This window comes from Coregonus clupeaformis, unplaced genomic scaffold, assembly GCF_020615455.1.
Source record: "Coregonus clupeaformis isolate EN_2021a unplaced genomic scaffold, ASM2061545v1 scaf2126, whole genome shotgun sequence".
Classification (NCBI taxonomy): Eukaryota; Metazoa; Chordata; class Actinopteri; order Salmoniformes; family Salmonidae; genus Coregonus; species Coregonus clupeaformis.
Window position 1 is genome coordinate 11,746 of NW_025535580.1, and position 22,037 is coordinate 33,782.

At 46.8% G+C, this 22,037-nt stretch overlaps 1 protein-coding gene across 1 annotated transcript in view; it reads left to right on the top strand.

Annotated features, from left to right (window-relative positions):
- Nucleotides 1-393: 393 nt before the first annotated feature.
- LOC121542756 (transmembrane protein 214) overlaps nucleotides 394-22,037 on the top strand; it is a gene marked incomplete at its 3' end in the record, with an annotated part of 79,168 nt that continues 57,524 nt past the window's right edge. Inside the window, 1 exon segment of the mRNA XM_045219179.1 lies at nucleotides 394-623. Coding sequence (XP_045075114.1) covers nucleotides 479-623 — 145 coding nt within the window.

Genomic DNA, 22,037 nt, shown 5'->3' on the forward strand with positions numbered 1-22,037 from the left:
CCCTATAAAGACAACTATAACGACCCTAACCCTATAAAGACAACTATACGACCTAACCCTAAAAAAGACAACTATAACGACCCTAACCCTATAAAGACAACTATAACGACCCTAACCCTAAAAAGACAACTATAACGACCCTAACCCTAAAAAGACAACTATAACGACCCTAACCCTAAAAAGACAACTATAACGACCCTAACCCTAAAAAGACAACTATAACGACCCTAACCCTAAAAAGACAACTATAACGACCCTAACCCTAAAAAGACAACTATAACGACCCTAACCCTATAAAGACAACTATAACGACCCTAACCCTAAAAAGACAACGGACCGAGCACAGAGCTTTCAAAAAGCATCGGTGGTGTGACGTCACACGGGCAAGGAGACGTGGCACCGGGAACACTAGGACCAGCAGCACGCTCTTCACCGGGCAGGACGACTCTCTTCCCCTCAGGACTGGAAGCTCGAGATAATGGCGTCAAATAACGCTCAGGTTGGAAAGTGGGAAGTCGTGAAAAAAAGTAAGAAACCGGGCACCGCCGGGAAAAATCCCGGGGAGAAGAAAGCTGGACGGAAAGCTCTGAGCGAATCCAACACGACGAGGATCGACCAGCTTCGTAAGTTTACATCGCTAACGTTAGCAGCTGCTAGAGAGAATCTGACGTTAGCCACCCCCGCCGACTAGCTACCGATTTACCCACGTTATAGCTTAGTAGCTAAGTACTGCGAATGTAATGCGAGTTTTCAGGTCCAGTTTTGTCTGCGTCGTTGGCTGGCTAACCAAGCGGATGTTCGCTAAGCCACAAGCTAGTTAGTTAGGTAGCTAGCATCAGCAGATGGCTTAGCTAGCTAACGTTAGTTTGCTAATTAGCCAAACTGGTAGTTAGCTAGCTAGTTTGCTAAATTGACTCGGCTAGCCAGCCCACTGGTTTGTCAGGTAGCCTCAAGCCTGGTTGACAGGGACTCCTGCCGGGCTAACTGGCTAGCAGGGTTAGTTAGTTAACTGGCTAGCAGGGTTAGTTAACCATGTTGGCTTTGGCAAAGTCAGCCAATTTGAACAGCGGATGCTACATAGCCTCGTCCTCGCCTGCCTCCGGGCCCCATATAGCCTTGAATGACAGTAGTTAGCCTGCTGCTAGCCACCAACGGCAATCTCATCGATTATCGGTTGTTGTCTATAAAATAGATTTCGCAGACCCATAGTGTAGGTAACGTTACTGTCCTAAGGGAAAACTAGCCAGGCAGCTAACTAACGTTACCACTAGCTTAGTTAGCTAGGAATGTCTCAACTAATGTAACGTCATCACTGAGCGGGTATGACTGTTTGTGATCCTTACTACCCGGGGTCCTTGGGACTTCCTTGCCCCATTGAAGTTTAAATGTTAGGGTTTAGGGTAACCCAATATTATACTAAAGGAGCCTAACGTTACTAATTAGTCCAAGGACCTTACATGTTCTGTTTAAAAGGCGAATTGGCTCTGAAAGCCAAAACAGCCAAATACTCCATCTAAACATGAATCGATTCTCAATAGCGGTAATTTATGGTTCTAGAAACTATAAATCCCTTTACTTTCATATCAAGCGTCTGTCTTCCGTTTACAAACATGTGTCCGGAAACGCAGATGGCTAATTAGCACAAGTATTCCACTCTGTCTTCCATCTGATTAGGTAAACATGGAAATATGGCGTTGTGGGAACCCAAACTCTATAAAGGTGTGTATCAATTGAACCTTTTGTTTTTTGTAAAAATACTTCGAGCTGATATGAAGGATATGGTCCTTATTCTTCCAAAACCCTACCGCAAGCTATGCGTGTTAATGTACAGACTGAGCGGTTCTGCTCTTCTTCTATGGTATATTGGCGATCGCACCACTTTATGTGCATTCCGCCACCTACTGCGCGGGATGGAAACAGGATTCCCAAAAATGGAACAAAATACCCCCAAAAAACGTTTCTGTTAAAAAAATCTAACGGATCTGATCTCTACACAGGCTCAAGGGGAACCTGGGAGGCGGGTCTTCTGGTGCCAGTACCCCTTGCAAGTCTTCAGATGTAAAATCCTTAAGTCCCAAACACGTATTTCTGGCACAATAATGTCAGTTCGTTTGTATTATTATTATATATATATAAATATATATATATATATATATAATTGTTTTATTTAAACTTGTGCTGTACAGTTTATAACTGTGGCAATGAACGCCACAAAATCCAAGTTTTTACCACACAGGGTATCTTTGGACTGGCAGCAAACATTTACTACAGGCTGTGGTGCGTCCACTACCATATCTTCACTAGAATCACTTGTTTTCTCAATTATTTTAATCGCCTCTGCATAGGAGATTCGATTGACCACTCTAACTTTTGCCACCTCAATCTCCTTCACCCTTACAGGGCACTCCAGGAAGTCGGGATTATGATCCCCACCACAATTGCAACACCGTCGTCTTTCTACACACCGTTTTTCAATATACTCTGTCTGTCTGCACACACTTGAAACATGGCCAAATCTCTACAATTCTTACACTGCAATGGTTTGGGAGGAAAGCTCTACAGCGTATCTTACATCACCAAGCTTCACATCGGGTTTGACGCTTAAGCACCAACCACACCAGGAATTCTCTTCAGGTATTCAACCTGAACATCCGTCGTCACCCCTGAGATGACTCCTTTGACGGGTGCTCTTTTCCAAAGTTCAAAACACAGCTTCTGTTGTTCTGATTTCTTTTGAAGCTCACTGCAATCTTCCTCTGTTCTTCAGAAATACAATGAATCAAAATAAGACTCCTGGTCACTCTGATAGACTCCACTTGCATACTTCACCATTTTCTACACCTCAAACTTGTTTCCCACATATGCGTCCTTACTCAACAAATGCATCCCAACAAGAAGCGATTCATTATCGTTCATAGACGTATGCTCCACTCTAATTTGAGGCAGTTTCCTGTTTGTTCCAGTTGTTGACACTACTGTTGTCCATTCACAACATTCGTCTTCACCAACTTTGCTTGACGCACTGCTTGATTCCCAAAATGCTTGGTTTTACCAAAATCCTGGCTGGAGGATTTCAGATTTCCAGTTTATTCCCTCCTGATTCAAATCACATTTTATTTGTCACATGCGCCGAATACAACAGTATTACAAAATTACCGGAATTTTGCAAGCGTAGTCCCTACCCTAACGCCAAGGTAGTGGGTTCGATCCCCGGGACCACCCATACACAAAAAAAATATATATGTATGCACGCATGACTGTAAGTCGCTTTGGATAAAAGCGTCTGCTAAATGGCATATTATTATTTATATTATTATTAAACCTAGCCCTTAATCATGACTCTCAGTTCCATTACTGTAGACCTTACAGTGAAATGCTTACTTACAAGCCCTTAACCAACAAGGTTAGTCAAGGTAATTGAGGTAATATGTACATGTAGGTAGAGTTATTAAAGTGACTATGCATAGATAATAAACAGAGAGTAGCAGCAGCATAAAAGAGGGGGTACCGCACGTCGTGCGGTAGCAGAGAGAACAGTATATGACTGGGGTGGCTGGAGTCTTTGACAATTTTTAGGGCCTTCCTCTGACACCGCCTGGTAGAGGTCCTGTATACAGGAAGCTTGCCCCAGTGATGTACTGGGCCATACGCACCTACCCTCTGTAGTGCCTTGCAGGTCGGAGGCCAAGCAGTTGCCATACCAGGTGGTGATGCAACCAGTCAGGATGCTCTCGATGGTGCAGCTGTATAACTTTTTTTGAGGATCTGAGGACCCATGCCAAATCTTTTCAGTCTCCTGAGGGGGAATAGGCTTTGTCGTGCCCTCTTCACGACTGTCTTGGTGTGTTTGGAACATGATAGTTTGTTGGTGATGTGGACACCAAGGAACTTGAAGCTCTCAACCTGTTCCACTACAGCCCCGTCGATGAGAATGGGGGCGTGCTCAGTCCTCTTTTTTTCTGTAGTCCACAATCGTCTCCTTCCCAGAGTCCTCCAACCGTGATTAAGGAAAAACCAGGGAATTTATCCAAAGGTCCCGAAATGTTGACTGTTTTCTACATTGTATCACTTTAGTTGGTTTTAGAGCTGAGCAATTAGTGCTTTTTGAGGTCTGTTCGATTTATATATTTTTTATAAAGGTTTCGATAATTAAAATAACATTAAATGCACTGCATTATATAGGTTGAATTTTGTAACACAGAATAAAACAATTAATAAATGATGGTAGCGACTGCCCATTGCTGCTCATCACTTATTAATCATCACTTGACTTTACTTTAAGAAAGCATTTGTTTTATTTATTGACTTTATTATTTAATTCCAAGGATTTATCTCATCTGTAGAGCTGCTGCCTGACTAAATCTCTATTTTAGTAGTTCTTTCAAAGTAAATAAGGCAGACTTTGAACTGCTGCGTACAAAACCTCAAGAAGCAACTGCGCTCTATGTATCCCCTCTTGATCACACATTCTTCGTGTCTTATGTGGCAGGTGTAAAAGATACACAGACCGGACAAGTAGCCGCACAATGGATTATGGTCATTGTAGTTAGTTTATCGCAGAAAACGTGTTAATTATGTAGAACATTGGCCTGTTGGAAACTACAACTCCTACATCGCACAGTTCGGGCTGGATCGGATTAATCTCTAGAGAATCTGCAGTGCAATGTGCCATTGAGCTCACCAAAAAAATATGAAAGGAACGGAATTCAAAAAGTTGAACCAATGTCTGTCAATTAGTTGTTTAAAAACGGAAAAATAACTGTCATTTTGGTTAGTCGCTCAGCACTAGTTGGTTTTTACATTGGAAGCAGCCTTTGACACTAGCAGAGCTGGGTGTTGTAAACATATCCATATCGTCATAAATTGACCCATGTTTTGCGATAGCTATAAATTGCGACTAAACTTTTTTTGGGAGGTGCTAGAGCTGAGTGACATGGACAAAAAGTAATATTGTGGTAAATGTAACTGTTTTCCTCTAACAATAATATACAACAAATTTTTTTTTTTTAAATGGACAGTTACTTTACATTAATTTCTTCCAGTGCCAAGTAAGGTTTTCAAGATTTATTAGTTGTATGTACGGGATACGCATGGTATACATCGTCCAACGAAGTGCTTACTTTCTTAAATGTTGAATCATGGTAGTAAGCTACTGTATGTCAGCTGACATATCCAGTGAATGCATGATTGATATGTTGATGTGCAACCTGTCAAAATATGATCCAGAATTATCAGATTTACTTTAGGCTCTTCAGAGTATTTGCCGCCACCTTTGTGCATATAGTTCTATAGGCTATATTGTTCACCACCTGAGGAAGTGGCAACTCACAACACTTAGCTAGATTGCTAACTCTAACCATACTGCTCCAACCATACTACAGCCTGCTCCGGATGTGAAGTGGTGCCATGAACTCAATATTAAGAGGTGAGAAATAAATGATGTACTCACAGAAAGCTGTGACTCTCCTCTCTGTAACTAGAACAACAGTAGAAAACTGTATTTTTCCTGCAATTGCGTTTTGAGCACAGGTCCTATGCTTGTGCTTCTCCGAATGCATCTCTCCCTCCTCCGTGCGCACAGTGGGAGAGGGAGGGAGAGTGGCTGCTCACCCATAGCCAACAGGGACATAGCAGATACTTTCATAGTAGGAATAATGCTGAGGCTATTACTGTTGACCAAATAATGGTTTTAGAACAATCTGCAGGAACGTTGTGTAGCAAAACCACCAAAGAGTACAGAGATACGCAAAGTGCTTCTGTAGGAATGTAATCTACGGTTTATTGTTCCAGCTCGAGGTTGTAGCTATGTGATTTATATGACATGCACTGCTGACACACACACACACAGAGGCTGACACACACACACACACAGAGGCTGACACACACACACACACACAGAGGCTGACACACACACACACAGAGGCTGCAACACACACACACAGAGGCTGACACACACACACACAGAGGCTGACACACACACACACAGAGGCTGACACACACACACACAGAGGCTGACACACACACACACACAGAGGCTGACACACACACACACAGAGGCTGACACACACACACACACAGAGGCTGAACACACACACACACAGAGGCTGACACACACACACAGAGGCTGCCACACACACACACACAGAGGCTGACACACACACACACAGAGGCTGACAGCACACACACACACACACAGAGGCTGACACACACACACACACAGAGGCTGACACACACACACACACACAGAGGCTGACACACACACACACACACAGAGGCTGACACACACACACACAGAGGCTGACACACACACACACAGAGGCTGACCACACACACAGAGGCTGGACACACACACACACACAGAGGCACACACACACACACAGAGGCTGACACACACACACACAGAGGCTGGACACACACACACACACAGAGGCTGACACACACACACACAGAGGCTGACACACACACACAGAGGCTGATACACACACACACAGAGGCTGACACACACACACACAGAGGCTGACACACACACACACAGAGGCTGAACACACACACACACACAGAGGCTGACACACACACACACAGAGGCTGCACACACACACACACACAGAGGCTGACACACACACAGCACACACACAGAGGCTGACACACACACACACACACAGAGGCTGACACACACACACACACACAGAGGCTGACACACACACACACACAGAGGCTGACACACACACACACACACAGAGGCTGACACACACACACACACACAGAGGCTGACACACACACACACACACAGAGGCTGACACACACACACAGAGGCTGACACACACACACAGAGGCTGACACACACACACAGAGGCTGACACACACACACAGAGGCTGACACACACAGCACACAGAGGCTGACACACAAACACACAGAGGTCTCGCAGCTAATTGTAAGGGCGGCTAGTTGTAGGGCCGGCTGAGAAGTTGTTAGTTGTAGGGCGGCTAGTTGTAGGGCCGAGCTAGTTGCTAGTTGTAGGGGCGGCTAGTTGCTAGTTGTAGGGCCGGTAAGTTGTGTAGTTGTAGGGCGGCTAGTTGTTAGTTGTAGGCGAAATGGCTAAAATGTTGCTAGTTGTAGGGCCGCTAGTTGCTAGTTGTAGGGGCGGCTAGTTGTAGGGCAGCCACTGAGTTGTTAGTTGTAGGGCGGCTAGTTGTAGAGGCGGCTAGTTGTTAGTTGTAGCGGCGGCTAGTTGTTAGTTGTAGGGCGGCTGGTTGTAGAGGGGCGGCTAGTTGTTAGTTGTGGGCGGCTAGTTGTAGGCGGCTAGTTGTTAGTTGTGAGGGCGGCTAGTTGCTAGTTGTAGCGCTGGCTGTTGTAAGGGCGGCTAGTTGTTAGTTGTAGAGCCGGCTAGTTGCTAGTTGTAGGGCGGCTAGTTGTTAGTTGTAGGGCCCGGCTAGTTGTTAGTTGTAAGGCCGCTAGTTGTTAGTTGTAGGGCGGCTAAGTTGTTAGTTGTAGGGCCGGCTAGTTGTTAGTTGTAGGGGCGGCTAGTTGTAGGGGCGCTAGTTGTTAGTTGTAGGGCGGCAGTTGCTAGTTGTAGGGGCGGCTAGTTGTTAGTTGTGGGCCGGATAGTTGTTAGTTGTAAGGGCGGCTAGTTGTTAGTTGTAGGGCGGCTACTGTTGTTAGTTGCAGGGCCGGCTAGTTGTTAGTTGTAGGGGCGGCTAGTTGTAGGGGGCGGCTAGTTGTTAGTTGCAGGGGCCGGCTAGTTCAGTTGTGGGCGGCTAGTTGTTAGTTGTAGAGACTGGCTAGTTGTTAGTTGTAGGGGCGGCTAGTTGTTAGTTGTAGGGCGGCTAGTTGTTAGTTGTAGGGCGGCTAGTTGCTAGTTGTAGGGGCTAGCTGGTTGTAGGGCCGGCTAGTGCTGGTTGTAGGGCGGCTAGTTGTAGGGCACGACAGTTGTTGGTTGTAGGCGGCTAGTTGTAGGGGCCGGCTAGTTGTTAGTTGTAGGGCAGGCTAGTTGTAGGGCCGGCTAGTTGTTAGTTGTAGGCGCTATTGTTAGTTGTAGGGGCGGCTAGTTGTTAGTTGTAGGGCGGCTAGTTGTTAGCTATGTAGGGGCGGCTAGTTGTTGAGTGATGGCGGCTGTATGTAGGGCGGCTAGTTGTTAGTTGTAAGGCGGCTAGTTGATAGTTGTAGGGCGGCTAGGCTAGTTGTAGTGTAGGGGCGGCTAGTTGCTGAAATTGTAGCATGTTAGCTGCAGTGTAGCTGACTAGTTGTTAGTTGTAAGGCCGGCTGAATTGTTAGTTGTAGGGCGGCTAGTTGTTAGTTGTAAGGCGCTAGTTGTTAGTTGTAGGGGCGCTGAGTGCTAGTTGTAGGCATGGCTAGTTGCTAGTTGTAGGGCGGCTAGTTGTAGGGCCATAGTTGTTAGGTGTAGGGCGGCTAGTTGTTAGTTGTAGGGGGCGGCCAGTTGTAGGGCGCTAGTTGCTAGTTGATAGGGGCGGCTGTTGTACAGGCGCTAGTTGTTAGTTGTAGGGCGGCTAGTTGTTAGTTTAGGGGCGCTGAATTGAGTTGTAGGGGCGCTAGTTGTTAGTTGTAAGTGCATGGGTGTAGGTCAATAGTTATTGTAGGGCGGCTAGTTGCTAGTTGTAAGTGGCCAGTTGTTAGTGCTAGAGGGCGGTTAGTTGTAGGGCCGGATAGCTGAAGCTGGCTAGGCGGCTGTGTAGGGGCTGCTAGTTGTTGGTATGAAAGACTAAGAATGTTAGTTGTAGGGGATGAACTAGTTGTTAGGGGTTTGTAGGGGCGGCTAGTTGTTAGTTGTAGGGGCGGCTACGATTGTTAGTTGTAGGGCTTGTGGGTAGTTGTAGGCTGGCTGAGTTGTTAGTTGTAGGGGTGGTGTTAGTTGTAAAGCACTTGTAGGGCGGCAGTTGCTAGGGCGCGAATGTTAGTTGTAGGGCGGCTAGTTGTAGGGCCGCTAGTTATTAGTTGTGAAGCGCTAGAAGTGTTAGTTGTAGGGGCGGCTAGTTGTTAGGCGTGTAGGGCGACTAGTTGTTAGTTGTAAAGCGCTAGTTGTTAGTAGGGCATTAGTTGTCAGGGTTTAGGGCCGATAGTTGCTAGTTGTAGGGGCGGCTAGTTGTTAGTTGTAGGGCGGCTGGCTAGTTGCTAGTTATGGGGCGGCTAGTTGTTGCGTGTGGGTGAAGTGCTAGTTGTAGGGCAAGCTAGTTGTTAGTTGTAGAGGGCGCTGGTGTAGGGGATAGTTGTTGGTGTAAGGCGGCTAGTTGTTAGTTGTAGGCGTTTGGTGTGGCGTAGTTGCTAGTTGTAGGGCGAGCTGTTGTAGGCCGCTAGTTGTTAGTTGTAAGGGGCGGCTAGTTGTTAGTTGTAAAGGCGGCTGATTGCTAGTTGTGAGCGTAGTTGTAAGGGCAGCTAGTTGTTAGTTGTAGGGGCGCTGTGTTAGTTGTAGGGCGTGACTAGTTGAGGATTAGTTGTAGGGCGGCTAGTTGTTAGTTGTAGGGTAGTAGTTGTAGGGGCTGATTATTGTTAGTAGAGGCGGTGCTAGTTGTAGGGGCGGCTAGTTGCTAGTTAGGGCTAGGTGTTAGTTGTAGGCGGCTAGTTGTTAGTTGTAGAGCGGCTAGTTGTTAGTTGTAGGGGCGGCTAGATTGTTAGTTGTAGGAGGCAAGAAGCTTGCTAGTTGTTAGTGTAGGGGCGGCAGTTATAGTTGTAGGCGGCTAAGTGTTAGTTGTAGCGCTTAGTTGTTAGTTGTAGGCCGCTAGTTGTTGGTTGTAAAGAAGCTGCTAGTTGTTAGGCGGCTAGTGCGCAGTTGTTAGTTGTAGGGCGCTGAATGTTGTATGGGAACAGTGCTATTGCTAGTTGTAGTGGGCGGCGTAGTTGTAGGGGCGGCTAGTTGTTAGTTGTAGAGGCGGCTAGTTGTTAGTTGTAGGCGCTATATTGAAGGTGAAGCGGCTAGTTGTTAGTTGTAGGGGCGTCTAGTTGTAGTGTAGGGGCGGCTAGTTGTTAGTTGTAGGGGCGGGTGTAGGGGCGAGCTAGTTGTTAGTTGTAGGGGCGGAAGTTGTAGGGCCTGGTTAGTTGGTGGCGCTAGTTGTTAGTTGTAGTGGCTGGTTGTAGGGCCCGGCTAGTTGTTAGTTGTAGGGGCGGCTAGTTAGCGGCCGATGAGTGTTAGTTGTAGGGCCGGCTAGTTGCTAGTTGTAGGGGGCGACTTAGTTGTAGGGCGGCTAGTTGTTAGTTGTAGGGCGGCTGGGTGCCAGTTGTGGGTAGCTAGTTGTAGGGCCGACTAGTTGCTAGTTGCAGGGGTGGCAGCTGTTAGTTGTAGGGGCGGCTAGTTGTTGTAGTAGGCGGCTAGTTGTTAGTTGTAGGGGCGGCTGAGTTGTTAGTTGTAGAGGCGGCTAGTTGTTGCGGTAGGGCTGGCTAGTTGTAGGGTAGGCTGCAGTTGTTGGTGCAGAGGCACAAGGCTAGTTGTTAGTTGTAGGGCTGGCTAGTTGTAGGGGCCCGGCTAGTTGTAGGGGCTGGCTAGTTGCTAGTTGCAGGGGCGGCTAGTTGTAGGGCTGGGCTAGTTGTTAGTTGTGAGGGCGGCTAGTTGTTAGTTGTAGGGGCTAGTTGTTAGTTGCAGGCGGCTAGTTGCTAGTTGTAGGGCAGTTGTTAGTTGTGAAGGCCGGCTAGTTGTTAGTTGTAGGGGCGGCTAGTTGCTAGTTGTAGGGCGGCTAGTTGGCTAGTTGTAGGGCTGGCTAGTTTGTAGTTGTAGGGCCGCTAGTTGTTAGTTGTAGGGCGGCTAGTTTTAGAGGCGACTAGTTGCTAGTTGAAGGGGCGCTAGTTGTTAGTTGTAGGGCTTGCGCTAGTTGTAGGGCCGGCTAGTTGTTAGTTGTAGGGACGGCTAGTTGCTAGTTGTAGGGCCGCTAGTTGTTAGTTGTGGGCAGCTAGTTGTTGTTGTAAACGGCTAGTTGTTAGTTGTAGGGCTGGCTGGTTGTAGGGCCGGCTAGTTGTAGTTGGGCGGCTAGTTGTAGGGCGGCTAGTTGTTAGTTGTAGGGGCTGGCTAGTTGTAGGGCCGGCTAGTTGTTAGTTGTGGAGGGCCGGCTAGTTGCTAGTTGTAGGGCCGGCTAGTTGCTAGTTGTAGGGCCGGCTAGTTGCTATTGTAGGGCTAGTTGCTAGTTGTAGGGTGTGAGTTGCAGGGCAGCTGGTTGTTGTTGTAGGGCAGTTGTAGGGGCGGCTAGTTGTTAGGTGTAGGGCGGCTAGTTGTTGAGTTGTAGGGGCGCTAGTTGTAGGGCCGGCTAGTTGTTAGTTGTAGGGCGGCTAGTTGTTAGTTGTAGGGGCGCGCTAGTTGTTATTGTAGGGGCGAAGCAGTTGTTAGTTGTAGGGGCGGCTAGTTGCTAGTTGTAGGGCTGGCTAGTTGTTAGGGCGGCTATTTAGTTGTAGGGGCGGCTAGTTGTAGGGCCGGCTAGTTGTTAGTTGTAGGGGCGGCTAGTTGTTAGGGCCGGCTAGTTGTTAGTTGTAGGGCGAAGCTAAGTTGTAGGGGCGGCTAGTTGTTAGTTGTAGGGGCGGCTAGTTGTTAGTTGTAGGCTGACTAGTTGTTAGTTGTAGGGCGGCTAGTTGTTAGTTGTAGGGGCGGCTAGTTGCAAAGTTAGTTGTAGGGCGGCTGGCCGTTGTAGGGCCGGCTAGTTGTTAGTTGTAGGGCGCTAGTTGTTAGTTGTAGGGCGCTAGTTGCTAGTTGTAGAGGCGGCTAGTTGTAGGGCGGCTAGTTGTTAGTTGTAGGGCTAGTTGTTAGCGAATTGTAGAGGCGGCTAGTTGTTGTTGTAGGGCTAGTTGCTAGTTGTAGGGGCGGCTAGTTGCTAGTTGTAAGGCGCTAGTTGTAGGGCCGCTAGTTGTTAGTTGTAGGGCGAAGCTAGTTGTTAGTTGTAGGGGCTAGTTGCTAGTTGTAGGGCGGCATAGTTGTTAGTTGTAGGGGTAGTTGTAGGGCCCGGCTAGTTGCTAGTTGTAGGGGCGTGCTAGTTGTAGGGCGGCTAGTTGTTCGTTGTAGAGGCGCTAGTTGTTAGTTGTAGGGGCTGGCTTCTTAAGTTGTTGGTGTGAAGTGCTAGTTGTTAGTTGTAGGGGCGACTGATGCTAGAAGGCTGGATTGTTAGTTGTGGAAGCGGCTAGTTGTTGTTGTAAGCCGGCTAGTTGTTAGTTGTAGGGGCGGCTAGTTGTAGGGCCGGCTAGTTGCTAGTTGCTAGTTGTAGGGGCGGCTAGTTGTAGGGCCGGCTAGTTGCTAGTTGTAGGGGCGGCTAGTTGTAGGGCCGGCTAGTTGTTAGTTGTAGGGGCGTCTAGTTGTTAGTTGTAGGGGCGGCTAGTTGTTAGTTGTAGGGGCGGCTAGTTGTAGGGCCGGCTAGTTGTTAGTTGTAGGGCCGGCTAGTTGCTAGTTGTAGGGGCGGCTAGTTGTTAGTTGTAGGGGCGGCTAGTTGTTAGTTGTAGGGGCGGCTAGTTGTAGGGCCGGCTAGTTGTTAGTTGTAGGGGCGGCTAGTTGTAGGGCCGGCTAGTTGTTATTGTAGGCCGGCTAGTTGCTAGTTGTAGGGGCGGCTAGTTGTAGGGGCCGGCTAGTTGTTAGTTGTAGGGCCGGCTAGTTGCTAGTTGTAGGGGTGGCTAGTTGTAGGGCCGGCTAGTTGCTAGTTGTAGGGGTGGCTAGTTGTAGGGCCGGCTAGTTGTTAGTTGTAGGGGCGGCTAGTTGTTAGTTGTAGGGGCGGCTAGTTGTTAGTTGTAGGGGCGGCTAGTTGTTAGTTGTAGGGCTGGCTAGTTGTAGGGCCGGCTAGTTGTTAGTTGTAGGGGCGGCTAGTTGTAGGGGCGGCTAGTTGTAGGGCCGGCTAGTTGCTAGTTGTAGGGGTGGCTAGTTGTAGGGCCGGCTAGTTGTTAGTTGTAGGGGCGGCTAGTTGTTAGTTGTAGAGGCTGTTGTTAGTTGTAGGGGCGGCTAGTTGTTAGTTGTAGGGCTGGCTAGTTGTAGGGCCGGCTAGTTGTTAGTTGTAGGGGCGGCTAGTTGTTAGTTGTAGGGCTGGCTAGTTGTAGGGCCGGCTAGTTGTAGGGGTGGCTAGTTGTAGGGGCGGCTAGTTGTTAGTTGTAGGGCCGGCTAGTTGTTAGTTGTAGGGCCGGCTAGTTGCTAGTTGTAGGGGCGGCTAGTTGCTAGTTGTAGGGGCGGCTAGTTGCTAGTTGTAGGGCCGGCTAGTTGTTAGTTTTAGGGCCGGCTAGTTGTTAGTTGTAGGGCCGCTAGTTGCTAGTTGTAGGGCTGCTAGTTGTTAGTTGTAGGGCCGGCTAGTTGTTAGTTGTAGGGCCGGCTAGTTGTTAGTTGTAGGGCTGGCTAGTTGTAGGGCCGGCTAGTTGTTAGTTGTAGGGCCGGCTAGTTGTAGGGGCGGCTAGTTGTTAGTTGTAGGGCTGGCTAGTTGTAGGGCCGGCTAGTTGTTAGTTGTAGGGCCGGCTAGTTGCTAGTTGTAGGGCCGGCTAGTTGCTAGTTGTAGGGCCGGCTAGTTGCTAGTTGTAGGGGCGGCTAGTTGCTAGTTGTAGGGGCGGCTAGTTGCTAGTTGTAGGGCCGGCTAGTTGTTAGTTGTAGGGGTGGCTAGTTGTAGGGCCGGCTAGTTGTTAGTTGTAGGGGCGGCTAGTTGTTAGTTGTAGGGCTGGCTAGTTGTAGGGCCGGCTAGTTGTTAGTTGTAGGGCCGGCTAGTTGCTAGTTGTAGGGCCGGCTAGTTGTTAGTTGTAGGGCCGGCTAGTTGTTAGTTGTAGGGCCGGCTAGTTGTTAGTTGTAGGGCTGGCTAGTTGTAGGGCCGGCTAGTTGTTAGTTGTAGGGCCGGCTAGTTGTTAGTTGTAGGGCCGGCTAGTTGTTAGTTGTAGGGCTGGCTAGTTGTAGGGCCGGCTAGTTGTTAGTTGTAGGGCCGGCTAGTTGTTAGTTGTAGGGCCGGCTAGTTGTAGGGCCGGCTAGTTGTTAGTTGTAGGGCCGGCTAGTTGTTAGTTGTAGGGCCGGCTAGTTGTTAGTTGTAGGGCCGGCTAGTTGTTAGTTGTAGGGCCGGCTAGTTGTTAGTTGTAGGGCCGGCTAGTTGTTAGTTGTAGGGCCGGCTAGTTGTTAGTTGTAGGGCGGCTAGTTGTTAGTTGTAGGGCGGCTAGTTGTTAGTTGTAGGGCTGGCTAGTTGTAGGGCCGGCTAGTTGTTAGTTGTAGGGCCGGCTAGTTGTTAGTTGTAGGGCCGGCTAGTTGTTAGTTGTAGGGCCGGCTAGTTGTTAGTTGTAGGGCCGGCTAGTTGTTAGTTGTAGGGCCGGCTAGTTGTAGGGCCGGCTGGTTTTAAACTAGACATGTTTTTATCTGTCTCTCTCTGTCTCTCTCTTCCCTCTCTCCCTTCTCTGCTTGCTCTCCAGTCCACCCTCCTTGGACTGTGAGTCTGATACAAACAACCAGCACCTACACTGATAGCCCAGATAAAAACATGTCTGTTTACAACTAGCTGCCGAGACCTGTGTGTGTCAGCTACACATGTAATGTAAATGACATAGCTACAACCTAGAGTTGGGACGATCAACTGAGAAATACATGTCAACTGCATGAACTTTACAAAAATCATGTGATCAAAGGTCATGAAGTTTTGACTGCAAGATTCTGCCGTTGCTGTTCACCAACTTCATCCTGCAGCCATCGCCTGCATTGTGGGAGTCACTATTGTCAACCAATCATTAGGGTGTTTTGTTTGACCCACGAATGTGACCAAATATGTGACTGAAACAGGAACCAATTTGCCACAATTCATATGTAGCCTACAGTTAGTAAATACATGTGATATTTGAGTCTCTATCTCACTGATTAATTGTATAATGTACATATGATTTCAGTTTGTGGGTGATATGGGGTTTGGAGACATTTTTTTTCTTCTACGTTATAAAGGAAACCTTTTATAAACCATGGCAACACTGCCATGTTGATCGAAGCCTTGCTGTTGGGAAACCATAATCCATCTTCACTCCTCGGGCCGTGTCCGAATACTAGTGTCCTACATACTTGAACTGAATACCCATACTAGTGTCCTACATACTTGAACTGAATACCTCTGTAGCTCAGCTGGTAGAGCACGGCGCTTGTAACGCCAAGGTAGTGGGTTCGATCCCCGGGACCACCCATACACAAAAAAAATTTATGCACGCATGACTGTAAGTCGCTTTGGATAAAAGCGTCTGCTAAATGGCATATTATTTATTATTATAATACCCATACTAGTGTACGACATACTTAAACTGCATAGTACAGTGCTTTGCAAAAGTATTCAACCCCCTTGCCGTTTTTCCTATTTTGTTGCATTACAACCTGTAATTTAAATAGATTTTTATTTGGATTTCATGTAATGGACATACACAAAATAGTCCAAATTGGTGAAGTGAAATGAAAAAAATAACTAGTTTCAAAAAATTCAAAAAAATAAATAATGGAAAAGTGGTGCGTGCATATGTATTCTTTGTACCCTTTGCTATGAAGCCCTAAAATAAGATCTGGTGCAACCAATTACCTTCAGAAGTCACATAATTAGATTGCACACAGGTGGACTTTATTTAAGTGTCACATGATCTCAGTATATATACACCTGTTCTGAAAGGCCCCAGAGTCTGCAACACCACTAAGCAAGGGGCACCACCAAGCAAGCGGCACCATGAAAACCAAGGAGCTCTCCAAACAGGTCAGGGACAAAGTTGTAGAGAAGTACAGATCAGGGTTGGGTTATAACAAAATATCTGAACATTTGAACATCCCACGGAGCACCATTAAATCCATTATTAAAAAATGGAAAGAATTTGGCACCACAACAAACATGCCAAGAGAGGGCCGCCCACCAAAACTGGATGTTTTTTATCGGCAGGGACTGGGAAACTGATCAGAATTGAAGGAATGATGGATGGTGCTAAATACAGGGAAATGCTTGAGGGAAACCTGTTTCAGTCTTCCAGACATTTAAGACTGTGACGGAGGTTCACCTTCCAGCAGGACAATGACCCTAAGCATACTGCTAAAGCAACACTTGAGTGGTTTAAGGGGAAATAATGTATGTGCTAACTGTAAGTCGCTCTGGATAAGAGCGTCTGCTAAATGACTAAATGACTTTTTTTTCTCAATACAATTGAGAATCTGTGGTATGATATGAAAGATTGCTGTACACCAGCGGAACCCATCCAACTTGAAGGAGCTGGAGCAGTTTTGCCTTGAAGAATGGGCAAAAATCCCAGTGGCTAGATGTGCCAAACTTTTATATAGACATACATTTACATTTTTACATTTGCGTCATTTAGCAGACGCTCTTATCCAGAGCGACTTACAAATTGGTGCATTCACCCTATAACCAGTGGGATAACCACTTTACAATTTTTTGTTGTTTTTGTTTTTAAAGAGGGGGTAGAAGGATTACTTTATCCTATCCCAGGTATTCCTTAAAGAGGTGGGGTTTCAAATGTCTCCGGAAGGTGGTGAGTGACTCCGCTGTCCTGGCGTCGTGAGGGAGCTTGTTCCACCATTGGGGTGCCAGAGCAGCGAACAGTTTTGACTGGGCTGAGCGGGAACTATGCTTCCGCAGAGGAAGGGGAGCCAGCAGGCCAGAGGTGGATGAACGCAATGCCCTCGTTTGGGTGTAGGGACTGATCAGAGCCTGAAGGTACGGAGGTGCCGTTCCCCTCACAGCTCCATAGGCAAGCACCATGGTCTTGTAACAGATGCGAGCTTCAACTGGAAGCCAGTGGAGTGTGCGGAGGAGCGGGGTGACGTGAGAGAACTTGGGAAGGTTGAACACCAGACGGGCTGCGGCATTCTGGATGAGTTGCAGGGGTTTAATGGCACAGGCAGGAGCCCAGCCAACAGCGAGTTGCAGTAATCCAGACGGAGATGAGCAAGTGCCTGGATTAGGACCTGTGCCGCTTCCTGTGTAAGGCAGGGTCGTACTCTCCGAATGTTGTAGAGCATGAACCTGCAGGATCGGGTCACCGCCTTGATGTTAGCGGAGAACGACAGGGTGTTGTCCAGGGTCACGCCAAGGCTCTTCGCACTCTGGGAGGAGGACACAACGGAGTTGTCAACCGTGATGGCGAGATCATGGAACGGGCAGTCCTTCCCCGGGAGGAAGAGCAGCTCCGTCTTGCCAAGGTTCAGCTTGAGGTGGTGATCCGTCATCCATACTGATATGTCTGCCAGACATGCAGAGATGCGATTCGCCACCTGGTTATCAGAAGGGGGAAAGGAGAAGATTAGTTGTGTATCGTCAGCGTAGGCAATGATAGGAGAGGCCATGTGAGGATATGACAGAGCCAAGTGACTTGGTGTATAGCGAGAATAGGAGAGGGCCTAGGGAACTGAGCCCTGGGGGACACCAGTGGTGAGAGCACGTGGTGCGGAGACAGCTTCTCGCCACGCCACTTGGTAGGAGCGCCGGTCAGGTAGGATGCAATCCAAGAGTGAGCCGCGCCGGAGATGCCCAGCTCGGAGAGGGTGGAGAGGAGGATCTGATGGTTCACAGTATCAAAGGCAGCAGACAGGTCTAGAAGGACAAGAGCAGAGGAGAGAGAGTTAGCTGTGCGGAGAGCCTCCGTGACACAGAGAAGAGCAGTCTCAGTTGAATGACCAGTCCTGAAACCTGACTGGTTAGGATCAAGAAGGTCATTCTGAGAGAGATAGCAAGAGAGTTGGCTAAAGACGGCACGCTCAATAGTTTTGGAAAGAAAAGAAAGAAGGGATACTGGTCTGTAGTTGTTGACATCAGAGGGATCGAGTGTTGGTTTTTTGAGAAGGGGTGCAACTCTCGCTCTCTTGAAGACGGAAGGGACATAGCCAGCGGTCAAGGATGAGTTGATCGGTGAGGTAGGGGAGAAGGTCACCGGAGATGGTCTGGAGAAGAGAGGAGGGGATGGGGTCAAGCGGGCATGTTGTTGGGCGGCCTGCAGTCACAAGTCGCAAGATTTTATCTGGAGAGAGAGGGGAGAAAGAAGTCAAAGCATAGGGTAGGGCAGTGTGAGCAGGACCAGCAGTGTCATTAGACTTAACAAACGAGGATCGGATGTCGTCAACCTTCTTTTCAAAGTGGTTGACGACGTCATCCACAGAGAGGGATGAGGGGGGGGATTCAGCAGGGAGGAGAATGTGGCAAAGAGCTTCCTAGGGTTAGAGGCAGATGTAATTGCAGCTGTAATTGCTGCAAAAGGTGGCTCTACAAAGGATTTACTTTGGGGGGGTGAATAGCACGCTCAAGTTCTGATTTTTTTTGTCTTATTTCTGGTTTCACAATACAAAATATTTTGCATCTTCAAAGTGGTAGGCATGTTGTGTAAATCAAATGATACAAATCCCCCCCAAAATCCATTTTAATTCCAGGTTGTAAGGCAACAAAATAGGAAAAATGCCAAGGGGGGTGAATACTTCCGCAAGGCGCTGTATATAGACCTGTTCATTGTTGAACCGTTTAGTGAAAAGGTAATAATATACCAAGCAGTAGTGGCTCCTGACTGGCTGAGTAGATGGGGGCGGGGCCGAGTGCGGGTGGATTTTTCCAAATTCAACAGACATGCATTGCATTAACCAGCCTGATAATGGCTCATTTCCTATTTGATTAATTTCTCTGAGTTATAGGCCTACTCAGGCTGGTTAACCCATATACGGGACGGTTGCGCTAATGTGATTAGCATGACTGTTGTAAGTAACAGCAAACTCTCCAGGACATAGACATGTCTTATATGGGCAGAAAGCTTACATTCCGATTCCGTAGAGGTTAAAGGCAGACTATCACAATTGACCTATAACGTAGCCATCTATCCTAATATAAAAGGAAACAGAAACAGAATTTGGTTCCATTTCAACATTCATAAAAAAAAAGAAAGTGTATTTTTAGGCGGTAGATCAGCTTTAATATTGCAGATTGTAGCTTCCATCAATGTAATTGTCTGCATAATTTCCAATCCCCCGTGTGTGTATATATATATATATATATATATATATATTATATATTACATTACCGTCAACTATGACAGACAAAATGAGGAAAAAAAATCAGAAAATCACATTGTAGGATTTTTTATGAATTTATTTGCAAATTATGGTGGAAAATAAGTATTTGGTCAATAACAAAAGTTTCTCAATACTTTGTTATATACCCTTTGTTGGCAATGACACAGGTCAAACGTTTTCTGTAAGTCTTCACAAGGTTTTCACACACTGTTGCTGGTATTTTGGCCCATTCCTCCATGCAGATCTCCTCTAGAGCAGTGATGTTTTGGGGCTGTCACTGGGCAACACAGACTTTCAACTCCATCCAAAGATTTTCTATGGGGTTGAGATCTGGAGACTGGCTAGGCCACTCCAGGACCTTGAAATGCTTCTTACGAAGCCACTCCTTCGTTGCCCGGGCGGTGTGTTTGGGATCATTGTCATGCTGAAAGACCCAGCCACGTTTCATCTTCAATGCCCTTGCTGATGGAAGGAGGTTTTCACTCAAAATCTCACGATATATGGCCCCCATTCTTTCCTTTACACGGATCAGTCGTCCTGGTCCCTTTGCAGAAAAACAGCCCCAAAGCATGATGTTTCCACCCCCATGCTTCACAGTAGGTATGGTGTTCTTTGGATGCAACTCAGCATTCTTTGTCCTCCAAACACGACGAGTTGAGTTTTTACCAAAAAGTTATATTTTGGTTTCATCTGACCATATGACGTTCTCCCCAATCCTCTTCTGGATCATCCAAATGCACTCTAGCAAACTTCAGACGGGCCTGGACATGTACTGGCTTAAGCAGGGGGACACGTCTGGCACTGCAGGATTTGAGTCCCTGGCGGCGTAGTGTGTTACTGATGGTAGGCTTTGTTACTTTGGTCCCAGCTCTCTGCAGGTCATTCACTAGGTCCCCCCGTGTGGTTCTGGGATTTTTGCTCACCGTTCTTGTGATCATTTTGACCCTACGGGGTGAGATCGTGCGCGTAGCCCCAGATCGAGGGAGTCTTGTATGTCTTCCATTTCCTAATAATTGCTCCCACAGTTGATTTCTTCAAACCAAGCTGCTTACCTATTGCAGATTCAGTCTTCCCAGCCTGGCGCAGGTCTACAATTTTGTTTCTGGTGTCCTTTGACAGCTCTTTGGTCTTGGCCATAGTGGAGTTTGGAGTGTGACTGTTTGAGGTTGTGGACAGGTGTCTTTTATACTGATAACAAGTTCAAACAGGTGCCATTAATACAGGTAACGAGTGGAGGACAGAGGAGCCTCTTAAAGAAGAAGTTACAGGTCTGTGAGAGCCAGAAATCTTGCTTGTTTGTAGGTGACCAAATACTTATTTTCCACCATAATTTGCAAATAAATTCATTAAAAAATCCTACAATGTGATTTTCTGGAGAAAAAAATCTCAATTTGTCTGTCATAGTTGATGTGTACCTATGATGAAAATTACAGGCCTCTCTCATCTTTTTAAGTGGGAGAACTTGCACAATTGGTGGCTACTAAATTACTTTTTTTCCCCACTGTACACCTTAGCGAAATGCATTTAAACTCAGTTTTTCAAAATTCCTGACATTTAATCCTAGTAAAAATTCCCTGTCTTAGGTCAGTTAGGATCACCACTTTTATTTTAAGAATGTGAAATGTCAGAATAATAGTAGAGAGAATGATATATTTCAGCTTTTATTTATTTCATCACATTTTTACATTTACATTTTAGTCATTTAGCAGACGCTCTTATCCAGAGCGACTTACAGGAGCATTCCCAGTGGGTCAGAAGTTTACATACACTCAATTAGTATTTGGTAGTATTACCTTTAAATTGTTTAACTTGGGTCAAACGTTTCGGGTAGCCTTCCACAAGCGTCCCACGATAAGTTGGGTGCATTTTGGCCCATTCCTCCTGACAGAGCTGGTGTAACTGAGTCAGGTTTGTAGGCCTCCTTGCTCGCACACGCTTTTTCAGTTCTGCCCACAAATTGTCTATAGGATTGAGGTCAGGGCTTTGTGATGGCCACTCCAATACCTTGACTTTGTTGTCCTTAAACCATTTTCTCACAACTTTGGAAGTATGTTTGGGGTCATTGTCCATTTGGAAGACCAATTTGCGACCAAGCTTTAACTTCCTGACTGATATCTTGAGATGTTGCTTCAATATATCCACATTTTCTTTCCTCATGATGCCATCTATTTTGTGAAGTGCACCAGTCCCTCCTGCAGCAATGCACCCCCACAGCATGATGCTGCCACCCCGTGCTTCACGGTTGGGATGGTGTTCTTCGGCTTGCAAGGCACCCCCTTTTTCCTCCAATCATAACGATGGTCATTATGGGCAAACAATTCTATTTTTGTTTCATCAGACCAGAGGACATTTCTCCAAAAAGTACGATCTTTGTCCCCATGTGCAGTTGCAAACCGTAGTCTGGCTTCACAAGGTCCTTTGCTGTTGTTCTGGGATTGATTTGCACTTTTCTCACCAAAGTACGTTCATCTCTAGGAGACAACGCGTCTCCTTCCAGAGCTGTATGACGTCTGCGTGGTCCCATGGTGTTTATACTTGCGTACTATTGTTTGTACAGATGAACGTGGTCCCTTCAGGCGTTTGGAAATTGCTCCCAAGGATGAACCAGACTTGTGGAGGTCTACAAGTTTTCTTCTGAGGTCTTGGCTGATTTTTCTTTTGTTTTTCCAATGATGTCAAGCAAAGAGGCACTGAGTTTGAAGGTAGGCCTTGAAATGCATCCACAGGTACACCTCCAATTGACTCAAATTATGTCAATTAGCCTTTCAGAAGCTTTTAAAACCATGACATTTTCTGGAATTTTCCAAGCTGTTTAAAGGCACAGTCAACTTAGTGTACGTAAACCTCTGACCCACTGGAATTGTGATACAGTGAATTATAAATGAAATAATCTGTCTGTAAACAATTGTTGGAAAAATTACTTGTGTCATGCACAAAGTAGATGTCCTAACCGACTTGCCAAAACGATAGTTTGTTAACAAGAAATTTGTGGAGTGGTTGAAAACAAGTTTTAATGACTCCAACCTAAGTGTATGTAAACGTCCAACTTCAACTGTGTGTATGTGTGTGTATATATATATATATATATCAGTG